Here is a 13,734-nt window from a genome sequence, read left to right as displayed (position 1 = left end):
CAATACCTAAAAGTAAGCATCAGTCACACTAATTAAGGGAATAATGTATCAAGAGGCTATTACAATTTTAACCATATATACATTGAACATTTGTGTACTCAATTTCATACAATAAATAGTACTGGATGTAAGCCGTAGACGGACCTTAACATAATAATAATAGTGGGTGACTTTAATACTATTCTCTTTGTTTGTATAGACATGCCATGCAAATAAAAAAGTCAAGAAAAAACTCAGAGTTATTATCATTTAATATTAAAAAATGGACTTAACAAACACAAAGCATTCTACTAGCAGAAGACTCTCAGCAGTCCATGACACTTTCTCTATAATTAGCCACATTTTAGGACAAAAAAACAAGCCTTAACAAATGTAAAATACTGAAATAATAATTTATTGTATTCTATTTGATCACAATACAATAAAACTAGAATCTAACAGCAAGGGAAAATACACAAACTCATACAGATTGTACAATACACTCAAAGTTGTCATCAAAGAAGTCAGAAGATAAATTTTTAAATTCCTAGATTTAAATGAAAATGGGAATATTGCTCACCAAAACCTGTATGATTCAATGAAGGCAGCTCTAAAAGGAAATTTTATAATTATAAATGCCTGGGCTTAAAAAAAATCAGAGAAAGCACACATAAATAATGGTGCATTCCAAGGTCTTAGAAAAACAAGACCAATGCAAACCTTGCATCAGTAGACAAAAAGAAATAGCAAGGAGGAGGGCAGAAATTAATGAAATAGAAACAAAAATTGTAGTAGAATTAATGAAAAAAAAAGAGCTGGTTTATTGAAAAGGTAAATGTCTTAGTTAGGGATTCTATTGCTATGAAGAGACACCATGACCAAGAAAATCTTATAAAGGAAAAGATTTAATTGGGGCTGGTTTACAGTTTCAGAAGTTTAGTCCATTATCCTCATGGCGGGAAGGATGTGGCATGCAGGCAGACATGATGGTAGAGAAGGAGATGAGAGTTCTACATTTTGAACTGCAGGTAGCAGAAACAGATCATATGCCACACTAGGGTAGCTTGAGCATATGGGGACTTAAAGCCCATCTCCACAGTGACACACTTCCTCCAGTAAGGCCACATTTCCTAATAGTACCACTCCCTATGGGCCAACCATTCAAACACATGAGTCTATGGGGGCCATACCTATTCAAGCCACAGTAAACAAGATTAACAGTCCTTATCCTAACTAACCAAAAGAAAGAAAGAGAAGACCCAGATTAACAAAACTAGAAGTTAGAAGGGAGACATTAAACTAGATGCCAATGGACTTCAAAGGATCATAAGGGTGAACTTTAAAAACCTATATAATAATTCTGAAAATCTATAAGAAAATGATATCTATCTAGACATATATAATCTACTAAAATTAAATCACTAGAATATAAAAAAAATTGTACTAGATATGTAACAAGGAATGAAATTGAAGCAATAATAAACCTTTTCAAATTAAGTTTCCAGATTCGCTTGGATTCACAGATGAATTTCTACAGATCTTTAAAGATGAACTAACATTAATGATCCTCAATCTATACTATAAAATAGAAAGAATGGAACGCCATTGAGCTTATTCTACAGAGCCAGCAATGCACTTAAATCCAAATATAACCATGACACTAAAAGAAAAGTATAGGCTAATCTCTCCGATGAACATGAATGCAAAAATTCTCAGTAAAATATTTCAAACCTGGGATTGGAAAATTGTCTTCATCAGTAAGATGCTTGTTTCACAAACAAAAGGACATAAATCCAGATTCCTGGCACTCACATAAAAAGGCAAGCACAGTGAAGCAATCTGTACCTCCAGTGCTGTGAGGACAGAGAGCAGAGGATCCCTGGAGCCCACTGGTTAGCCAGTCTACCAGACAATGAGCTCCAGTTTTGTTTTGTTTTTTAACAGACCTTTTTCTTCTAAAATGTAAGGAAGAAAGCAGTTGAGAAAAACACCCACTGGCCTACACACACACACACACACACACACACACACACACACACCACAACACACCACAAATATTTCAAACAAAATCCAAGTATATATCAAAAACATCATTTCCCATGAGCAAGTAGGCTTAGCATGCATGACCTACAAAAATTAAGCTAAAGAGGTTAAAAACTAGACTAAATGCAAGGGTAGTTCAGCATAGGCCAATCAATGAATGTAAAATATTATGTTAATCAACTCAAGGAAGGAATCATGCAGTCATCTCAATTGATGCAGCAAGGCTTTGACAAAGCCCAAAACTGTTTCATTATAACCTGAAAAAAAAATAGAAAAAGAAGGAAAACAACTGAATAGAGTAATAGTTATATAATACAAACTGATAGCCAACATTGTACAAAATGGTGGGGGGCACTGAAGACATTGTCACTAAAATGTAAAAGAAGAGAAGGATTCTCATTATTTGCACTCATTCAATATAGGGTTCAATGTCTTTTTTAAAGGTATAAGAAAAGAGAAAGAAATAAAAAGAATACAGATTAGAAATGAAAAAAAGACAGACTATCTTATTTTCAAATGAAATGATTCTATTCTTAAAAGACCTTGATAACTCCACCAGACTCTTAGGACTCACAAACATTTTCAACAAAATATAAGTCAGCATACATATACCAATAATGAAAATGTTGAAAAAAAAATCAGAAAAACAATCCTGTTTACAATAGCTTAAAAGAATCTAAGAATAAACCTAACCAAGGTTGTGAAAAACTTCTACAATGAAAATTTTAAAATATTGAAGGGAAAAATTGAAGAAGACACTAAGAAATAGGAAGAATTCCCATGGTCATGAATTAATATTGTGAAAATGGATACATTACTAAAAATGTACAAATTCAGTGCAAGTGCCTTAAAAGCAAGCCTCAATGGCATTCTTCACAGAAATAGGAAAAAATAAAACTAAACATATATGGAAGCACAAAAGATCTAAATTAGCCAAAGCAAATCTGAGCAAATAGAATAATCCTGGAAGTTATACCACAGGGCCATGCTAACTAAAACAGCACAATACTGGCACAAAACAGACAAATGGGACAGAATAGAACACCCAGAATTAAGTGCACACAGCTACAGCCAGCCACCCTATTTCAACAAAAGTTTCAAAAATATTCATTGAAGAAAAGTCATCTCCTTTAACAAATGGTAGTGTGCAAATAAGATCCATACTCTCACTTTGTATAAAACTCTATCCCTTTGTACATATTTAAGGACCCCTAAGTCCTGTTTATCATTGGGCTGTTCACATACCACAGTTATAGATCAGACTAGGTACCTATTAACATTTGAAGAGACAAAGAAAAAACGTGGTATATACAGACACACAATGGGGTTTTATTCAAACACAAAGAAGAATAAAATTATATTGTTTGTTGACAAGTGTATGCAAATGGAGATCATTGTATTATGTGAAATAAGCCAGACTCAAAAGACCAATGTAAGTTTTCTCTCATTTTTGGATTCTAAGGTTTTCATGAATATGAAGAAATTGAACACACACACACACACACACACACACACACACACACACACGCCATGAAACATGAAAGCATGCAAGAGGCTTGGGAAGGAAAGAAACTAATGAGAGAGGGAAGGTGGAGACAGAAGACAGAAATGAAGAAGCAAAGCGTAGAGGCTAAACATGGCGACGGATATGGTACACTTGAAACGAATTGTCTTTATCAAACTCAGCACTATGTCAGTGAATGTAAACCAAGAAAAAGTAAAAGGAAATACACAGAACTGACGGAAGAATTGGGGAAATAATGATGATAATATATACTTTCATAACCCAACTTATGATAAGGTCTTTGCATTTATCTCATCCGATGGCAACTGCCCAAGTCTCCTATTAAGTTTGCTTATTTATTGCATTAGCCCCAAGACACGTTCACAGTGAAATCATCGTAATTATGCCTTAGCCAAAGTCAGATTGGGGAAGTCAATTCAGGGGATACTGAGAAGGTGTATGGGGTTGCCTGAAGTACATGCATTGCTCATTGACATCATTGTAGGAGCCTGGGGAGACTTGGATTCTAGTCCTCAACAATTCTAGTCGTCAGTTGTGGAGCTTTGGTGTTGGGCCAGTGGGACTAATTTCATCAGGTTCTGAAGCAGCTGAAACAGTTAAAAGAATCGATTTTTTAAAAAAAAAAAAAAATTTATTCTATGTAAATGAAATTTCAGGAAAGAGTTATAATCTAGGTAATTAAATGTTAGAAAGTTACTCAGCTATATGGATACTGTCACTTTATACATTAATGTTAATACCACTTAATGCTTGGTTCACAGAAACACAAGAAGTGAATTTGCATCCAGCCGCCACAAATACAATTACTTCATAGGCTGGCTGTATCAAAATTGAATTCTTTATGTTTATCACCCTTACTGGCCCCAAAAGACTACACCTAGAGTCTGGATTCCTTTTTTTTTTTTTTTATTAAGAAAAATTTTCATTCATTCTACACACCAATCAAAGGTCTCTCTCTCTTCCCTCCTCTCGCCTCCCCAGCCTCTCCTCCCAACCCACCCCCTATTCCCTCCTACAAGAAGGCAAGGCATTTGGAGTCTAGATTCTTAAGCCAAGGTTATCCAGGCAGGTTCATCTCAGTTCTTCCTGAGAATGTTGAAAGGGTTGGTAGACAATTTGCAACCAATTTATGTTCACTGTGGTGCTAAGCTTCCCCTGCCGGCAGGGGTAGTTAGCATAACAGTTACAACACCCATCTCTTTCCTATAAAAGTATTTCATAAGCCAGAATGTTTCTGATCTCTAAAACACTTCCTCTTTTTGCATAACTTTATCTAGACCTCCAAAATGGAATCTGAGAGCACTGGTTTGGAAATGAGTTAGACCAAACTAGCAGTAAGGCGCATTTATCTGTGTAACCTTCAAGTAGTTAAAGTTGAAGTCTTTTTGTCTTAGTAAAAGAAAGGAAAGGAAAGCAGACAGAAAAGGTGATTTATGTCCAGATGGTGTGTTTCACACCTCCAATTATTTCTGTAAGCATCAGCTGGAAGTAGCACCTCCTATCACCTTGCCAGTTGTCCAGAAATGACTACCAACTCACTAATGACAGCAGTACCCATAAAAGAGAAAAATGCAGGAGCAACAGAAAAGGTGGCCTGTTCCAACTCGCCCAGTGTCTTCACTGAAGTAAATCACTGTTAGGCAGAGCAGACTGAAGATAACTTGGAGAATGGGCTGCGGAGAGAGGGACAAAAGGGGAGCAACCTCCACCATCCATATTCCTGAGAACTCAGAAGCAGAGCAACCACTTGCTCCAGTTGCTCAACTTGCTTTGATGTTCGCCCAGTGCCTCCTGCAGTCCAAGACTCATTGATGAGGAAATTAATGTTTACTTGCAGAGAAACAAAAAATATCTCAACCTGGCTTCAGCAAAAAAAGGAATTTGCCAGTGCACAAAATTTAACAGTGCAGTTTTTGTTATTGTTAAGACTCGGGTAGAGGGAGATTTTTCTTGAAGCTCTTGCTCTCTCTCTCTCTCTCTCTCTCTCTCTCTCTCTCTCTCTCTCTCTCTCTCTGTGTGTGTGTGTGTGTGTGTGTGTGTGTGTGTGTGTGTGTAGCTGTTTGCATATGTGTGGGTATATTTGCATTTGTACACATGTATGCATTTATGTGGGGCCAGAGATTAATGATCTAAGGTCTCTTGAATCACTCTCCACTGTTGTGGGATATTTGATTATACTGTGAACCCTGAAATTGCATTATTTAAATAAAATCAATCATAGGTCAAGAGGCAGAGCAAGTAACCAGTTGACTGGAAGTATCCATAAAGAGTGAGGGGAAGTCAGGAGATCAGAGAGAGAGATACACAGGAAGCAGCAGTGAGGGACATACGGTTAGAGGAGTTTTTGTTTCAGATGGTGTAGGAGAGGGCTCTCTTTTGGGGATGACAGTGGAGAAGGAAGGCCAGCCGGCTGCTTTCTCTGCCTCTCTGAGCCAACAGGTTTTCACCCCAGCATCTGGCTCCCGAGTTTTCACTGGTAAAATAAAAAGATAGAAACTTAGTTAAAAACACCGTTTGCCTCCCTAAGGCGAGGCAGCTGAGGCAGTGGCAGAGGCAGAGTCAAGACCCCCTCCATCCCCAGCTGTGGCCTCAGCAGCAAGATGGTGGCGGTTTCAGAGGCATCGTCAGCAGCTGAGACAGCGGTGGGTTCTGGTGCAGCTGCTGTGCCACAGATAAAAACAACACTCCACCTTAGATATTAAAGCAGGAATCTCTCACTTGAACTCAGAGCTTGCCCACCATTTCAACTAATCAACTGTAGCTATCCAGTTTGTCCAGTGAGTCCCCTCTCCACATTTTGAATGCTGGACCACCATACCGACAGAGCCTTTATTCATTCTAGAGATGGGGTGGGTGGGTCTAAAGTCCTGCCCACATGCAAGCACTTTACTTGATGAGCCATTTTCACAGCACGTAAATCCACACCTTGACCCTGGTTAGTTTTTTTGTTCTCATTTTTGATTTTGTTATTTTAACATTGGCTGCATTTTCCTAGATATCACTCCTCCGAGGTAAGTGGTTCCCCTAGAAGTTCCAACCTCACAATAAGCCCAAGTGTAAATGGGGTCTTTCTTCTCCATTGTGAGAATGAAATCCACAAGATTTGTTTTAACTCTACCAATGTATGCAACTGCCCAGGAGCTAGGTAGCAACTTGTGCTTTAAACAGTTAAATGTGGGTGGGTGGTGTGCCTGTCAGATGAGGGAAAGTGAGTGGGGTTAGCTCTGTCTAAACCACAGGGGCAGTGATCAGAAATAAACAAAGTAGAGGTCCCTAAAGAAACCTCTACCAGTGTGAGACCAAAAGCTCCTCCATTTTTACAGAATAACAAGTCAGTCATGTGATGGTGACTGTGTGACCATGGAATGTCCCAATCCTGGTCTCCATGGTGATTGTTTAACCACAGAATGCCCCCACCTGAGGGCAGCCAATGAGAAACGGTGATGGGCAACCACCCACCTACCAGTAAGATAAAGATAAGGTTTCTGGAAAGTCCCTAGAAGTGAGCCAATCAGAATTGTACCCATACTGTAACCTTGTGGGTTTTGCCTTTAAAAACTGAGCTTGGGGGGGGGGCACTTCCTCCAGCCTCCATGGCATTGGATGTGTTGGACAAAGTCCCTTCCTAGGCTTGTATTGCTCTTGGATATCCCTAATTAAAGCCTTGCTTTTGCATTCTGGTATGTTTGTCTTCGGTGGTCTCTCCAGGGGGTTCGATCTGGGCACAACACCAGATGAGAGAGAGAGGGGGAGGGGGTTATTCTTAACCATCACTGACCAACTCAAGAGGTTGAACAACTGAGTCTTGTCCTTTCATCTTGATGGCAGAAGGATGGTTCTGCAGTTAGTGCTGTGCCTACAGTGATTTCACACTTTGGCTAAACAAAGAGAATCACTGTTTATGAGTAATGCCCTAGAATAATTATTAACACTACACCTCCTTGCTTTTAAAGGAGCCATGGTTTGGACAATATGTTCCAAGGTCCACTTTACCTAACATTAATTGTTATACATTCAAGTAAACAGAAAAGGAGGGAAGGAAAAGGAAAGTTTATTAGTTATTTTCCATTACTGTGACAAAACACCATGACCAAGGCAATTTATAGAGGAGTTCCTTTGGGCTTATGGATCTAGGGGGTCTCCATGATGGTAGAATAGAAGGGCAGCTGTCATTACCAGATGTGAAGGCTAGAGTTGCAGATGAGAGCTCACATCTTAAACTAAAAATACAAATCAGAGAGAGTGTACACTGGGAATGGTACAAGTCTTTTAAAATCTCCAGACCTCTGGTGACATACTTCTTCCAACAAGGTCACACCCCTTAAGACTCCCAGACATTATAACCAACTGGGGACCAAGTATTCTAACATCTGAGCTTCTGGAGGACATTCTCATTCGAACCATCACAGAAAGAAAAGGAAAGGGGAATGGATACCTGTGGGAGAGAATAAGAGTACAAAGGTAATACTTTGCTCTGTCTTGAAGGAGGCATTGAAAGGGTCCAGATGGGTGAAGTCAACTGTGTTTCAATAAGCAGGAATATTATGGAAATACAAGTAATAGGTGCAAAGTAATTACTCCCATACTGCTGGGATCTAACAGAGTCAAAGGTGTGCAAAGAAAGCAGATAGAAGCAAGGATGAGAGCTAAATGCTGTGGGACTCAGCTCTGTTGAAAAGAAGCACCACATTAAAATGTTGTAACCAAACTTTGAAAGTCTAAGAGAAAACTAAATGCATGTGATCTAGAGACATTTTACAAAATAGAAAAGTGAAACTGCCCTCTTCATTTCTGTTCATAGCAAACACAGAGCCGCCTGAGCAGTGACCTCGGGAACTTGTTTCTCTTTGTGGAGATTGACAGCACCTGCTGCTGGAGCTGTAACACAGACTTACCAAATGAAAAACGCCCTCCATCAGGTAGGACACACATTACTGGTTTAGACCATATGTCTTTTGTGACTCAAGTAATCAAGAATTGGAAATGAAAAAAAAAGATAATTGTACTGTAGAATGTGTTTTGTTTATCATCCTTATCAGATACATTGTAAAAAACAAAGCAGATGGAAATGGATTTGTCATGGGATATCAACAGAACCAACACATTTGTCAAAAGAACTAGAATAAGTATGTCTTAGGAGTTGTTCCTGCAGAATGTACTTCTGATATGCTGGTTATTTTGCATTACTGTTTTATCTTGGCCAAAAGAAAAGATCTGTCCTTTCACATTAAATTGTTATGATGTAGCTTGAGAAGGAGAAGGAGATGTGTGAGCATGCATTCTTATTACCTGTGAGAATATACTGTGGTTTCCTCCTAGTCTTATCTTATATCTTATATCACAATTCTCTATCCTCAGTGCAATGCTCCAAGACATCAAAGTTTGCTCCATACAAGCAAATATTAAAATGGATAATGGAACAGCCAGGCTATGGTGGTTCACGCCTTTAATCCCAGCACTCAGGAGGCAGAGGCAGGTGGATCTCTGTGAGTCTGAGGCCAGCCTGCTCTACAGAGTGAAATCCAGGACAGGTACCAAAACAACACAGAAAAACCTTGTCTCTAAAAAAATGGATAATGGAGTTGAATATATAATAATTTCAAATATTTTATGTATAAGATCTAAATTTTTGTCCAGATCACCTCTGTGAGTGAGGTTAAATATCTTTATGTAATTGAATAAAAATGAGAAGGAATAAAACTCATAAGTATACATCCCTTTTCTAGCTATGACAGTTGGATTAAATTGTGGGTGTCCACATGACACTGATTATTTAGATGTAAAGAAAATAATTTGATCACTAATGCAGATGATTCTTAGAGATTGGTAGCAAAGTTGGAGTCTTTTTTTTTCAATCTCTATTACATTCTCCTCCTCCATCCATGAAATGTTCAGGTTTCTTGGAATTTCATACCAGATGATACACTGCTTTTCTTGGAGCTGACCTCCATTAATCTAATGGTTCTTTTTTTGCAATTCATAAAAGATTTCACTATGAAAAGCCCGGCATAGCACTTGTACATCATTATCTCTCACTGGTGATTCCAATATTCTTATGAGAAACTCCTCCAACATCCTTAGGGTCCTTAACCTCCATATCTTTCATACTCATCTCCCCATCACACAACAACAATATACTCTAATAGATAGATCTTGACTTGGTTATTGACAACTGTGCTGCATCCCACAGCTATTTGTATTTGATTCTCCACCCTCACTGACCAAATTTCTCTCTCATCCCCACAGCATCTCTGCCTTGACCCCATCCATTACTACAAATCATCAGTCTTTATTCAAGTTCGTAACTCACGGTCTCTCACTTTTTCTTTTATCTCTGGTTACTTGGTACAGAATATTTTTATCTGCTCCATATTGCCCCCCCCCAAAAAAAACCCCTCAATTGTTCCACTATCTCCTGTTCTACATAGGCTACTGAAGTAGCTTTGGAGAAAAGCATAAACATCTCCTGGACAAGCTATAGTGAAACACAAGATCACAAATCCTGATTATTCAATATTTACCATTATTTTTAGTTTATCACTTTTCTTTAGTAAAGGGTTATTCACTATTTCCCAAAGAGTCACATTTTTCATATCTCTTCAAAGTGCCAAGGTCGAAGTTGCTCACATTTTCCCATTCTTTCATCACAGAAAACAAGGCACTAGCACCTAGGTGTGTACCTGCTAGGATCAGACACTAATCCTGGAATAATCCTTCAATGTGTCCCTTTTATCCTGTGTACTGAGTCATTTCCACCAATATAGATAGATCACCTTCATTCCTTTTCCAAATTCCTGCTGTTTTGTTAGTTCCTCTTTGGAGAAAAAAAAAAAATTTCAGAAGTGTTGCCTCTGTGATATCTCCATTTCCTTTCTAAGATCATTGTTTCTTTAGATCACACTGACTGGCCTTTACCCTCTATTCTTCTGAAATATTGAGGTTAGGCCAATAGTAGCCTATATTCTATCAAATTTATTAATCATGTCCATCACTATCCTTCTTACCAAAGTTCTTATGGACCTTCACCACTGTGGACCACGCTTCTTAGAAATACTGCTTTTCCTTGGTGGGCATTTCTGTTTTCCTGGCCTCTCTTCCTCTGTTCAACCTATGGTTGTTTCTGGAATCTATCATATCACCTTAATTTCTCATCCAGACAATCCCTTTTCCTCTGATCTTCTCAGGGCAGTCTCCTACACCATTCAGGTATTACCCATTTCATATTACCTTGTTTTATCTCCATTATAGTTCACAATATATCTAATTATTTGTTCATTGTCTGTCTCAACACACTAGAAAATAAATTCAGTAGAATTAAGAATTTCTCTGTCTTCTTCTGGACTACAGACATATTGAAATATTTATATGAATGAGAATATTAGTGTTGAGTTATACATTGACAAGCACTATTTGTTCACTTAAAATGTATCTTCATATGTATATGATATATGTGTGTATTTTATATTATATATATATATATATATATATATATATATATATATATATATACACATTTGTACAAATAGGCTTTAAATGGAGTTATCCTATTACTCCATAATGGGGAAGACAATGCCTCCTCCAGACACCACTGACTATCAAATAAACTGCCCAGTACTGGGTATGGATTGCCTTCTCATGTTGTTTGGTCACTGGGGTCCTATAGAAAAACTTTAACAGCTATTGTTGTTTCTCCTGGTTACTTTCCTAAACTTGATGGTAAGCCCCTATTGCTGAAAACACTACCTAAGTCATAGAACTTAGGGAAATCAAGCTGGTACCAATCTGTATGCTTCATCCCTACTGGCTAGCTTTCATAGTGCTAGAAGATACTATGCATGCTACTGGGGGTAGGAAGTAATCAACAGTTTTATTTAGCTGTGAATCTTTCATGTTTGATACAATAGCTACTGACCTGGCAAAATGTGCCCCCTATCCCTGGTACAATACTGGCACTCGTGTTATAGAAATAACCAACCACTTTCTGAGTGAATTGAAAGCTCATTCCATAAGATGTGTGGGTATCCTTAACCAGGCCAAATGCTCATGGCGAATCAGGCCATAGGGCCTATGGCAGACCTAGTACTATTATTCTGCTAGACAGCCTAGTGATAAACTGACCCCATGTTCTTATCTTTATACACATAGATTAGTGCTATGGATGATTGATTGATAAATAAAGTGCTGATTGGCCAGTAGCCAGGCAGGAAGTATAGGCGGGACAAGGAGAGAGGAGAATTCTGGGAAGTGGAAGGCTCAGGCAGAAGGAGACACTGCCAACCACCACCATGAGAGCAGGATGTAAAGTACTGGTAAGCCATGAGCCACATGGCAAGGTATAGATTTATAGAAATGGGTTAATTTAAGATATAAGAACTAGATAGCAAGAAGCCTGAGCCACACAGCCATACAGTTTATAAATAATATAAGCATCTGTGTGTTTATTTGAGTCTGAGTGGCTGCCAGCCCAGGTGGGACTGGAGATAACTCCAGCTACAGATTAGTGTTTCTCTCAACCCTCATTAGAGAAGCTTATTTTTGCAGTAGACGATGATTAATACAGAGATCAACAACCAAGCTGTATACAAAGATTAAGAGACTGTAACATGCTTACCTCTACATGGGACATCTAGATCACCCTTCCCAAAAGGCTCAGAGATCACTGTGAAAAAAGGAGCAGAAAGATTGTAGGACCCACAGGGAGGGCTTGTCTGTGATGAAACAGTATTTGCTGAACCCGACAGTACACTTGTACACAGGAGCTCTGGATAGCTGAGATTACAGGCTTAAGAATTATACATGGCCTAACACTTCTCAGCATGGGTGGAGGAGGCCCTCATGACACCCCCACAGCTGTCTGAGGAGCTACTAGGAGGAGAATCTTTTTGTTCTATGGGACGTGAGCCCTGAGAGCTTTCCCATGCTCCAATAGATGGTCCCATACCCATGTGTACACATGCAGTGCTAAATGGACTCAGCGGGTATTAAATCTAAAATAAGAGAAGGAGAGCACATGAGGTTGAGAGCAAAAGGTATGTGAGTTGGGGAGGAACAGAGGAGGATTTGGAGAAGTGGGAATGGGGTCATTAAATCCAAAGTGATTTTATCCAAATATAAATATTAAATAAAATGTTTAATAAATACAACCTCTATCTTCATTGTCTTTCCATGTTTATCAAAACAGTCAATGTTATATGGTTACATTTTCTATGGCCATTCGCAAAATAAGCTTGCCTTTCTTTTAAACATTAGCTCAAAGAATATCTAGAATTTCATAAAGTTCTAGAAATTACTGCATTTATTTCAATAATTTTAAATACTGACCTTGGAACTATAGGTCTTAACTTTCATAGGTCAAGCTCAATTATTGAACAAAGTAGTCCTTGCTCAAAACTAATTTTAAATGGGAGAGGAAGTAATATCTGATTAAATGGTGTACAAATATCCCCACAAGAATGGCTTTTCCTACCTCTGGTTTAAACTTATATTTAAAATTTATATGTAAGTAGTTGAAATGTAAATGCAGCTCAAGGTTGCTTTTTATGACATTGCCAGTCACAGCCAGAACTGCTGCATTTTCCATAAATTATGCCAGAAACAGGAGCCTTCACCTCTACAATCTAGTATAAATAAATTATAAGAAAAGCTTTGATTAATTTTTCCCTTAGCTCTGAATAGTGATACCAAAAATGAATTCCACAAATTGGTATCTAGGAAACTAAGATGTATATATAAAAGTAGAAGTTAAATTGTCTGTGGGAACAAAGAATGCCAATGAGTAGGGGAGGCAGGAGAAAGAGGATGGTGATATACTTAAAGGACGTGAGGTACAGATGAAAATGTGCTTGTGGGAACTAGTACTCTGTACACTGACTATATTCTACCAAAGGTAAAAGAACAGACACAAAACATAAACATCTTAAAAATTATAAACTGCAAGTGATTTGTTTAAGAATTATAACACTGCTCAGGGCTGCCAAATATCTCTCCACATGTAGAAAAAATATTGTTTCTTAATGTCATCTTATTTTCATGAGAAAATTTACCATGAGGTTATTTATATAGCTAAATAAATAGGATTTATAACTAAAATAGGAACATATGATCAGCTACTGAGAGCAGAGGGTGACATTTCCTGAGTGATTGACGTGATGACTCTTGCTAGACTCCCTAAAGGACAAGTCTTCAGG

The 13,734-nt window shown here is 38.1% G+C and overlaps 1 protein-coding gene across 1 annotated transcript in view; it reads left to right on the top strand.

Moving 5' to 3' along the window:
• Clec14a (C-type lectin domain containing 14A) overlaps window positions 1–13,734 on the top strand; it is a 67,383-nt gene that overhangs the window by 29,380 nt on the left and 24,269 nt on the right. The window contains exon 2 of the mRNA XM_037211031.1: window positions 8,349–8,466. Coding sequence (XP_037066926.1) covers window positions 8,349–8,466 — 118 coding nt within the window. The remainder of the gene's footprint in view (window positions 1–8,348; window positions 8,467–13,734) is intronic.

This window comes from Peromyscus leucopus, chromosome 15 (assembly GCF_004664715.2).
Source record: "Peromyscus leucopus breed LL Stock chromosome 15, UCI_PerLeu_2.1, whole genome shotgun sequence".
Lineage (NCBI taxonomy): Eukaryota > Metazoa > Chordata > Mammalia > Rodentia > Cricetidae > Peromyscus > Peromyscus leucopus.
The sequence above is the reverse complement of the archived record's forward strand: the minus strand, read 5'-3'. Positions and strand labels throughout refer to the sequence as shown.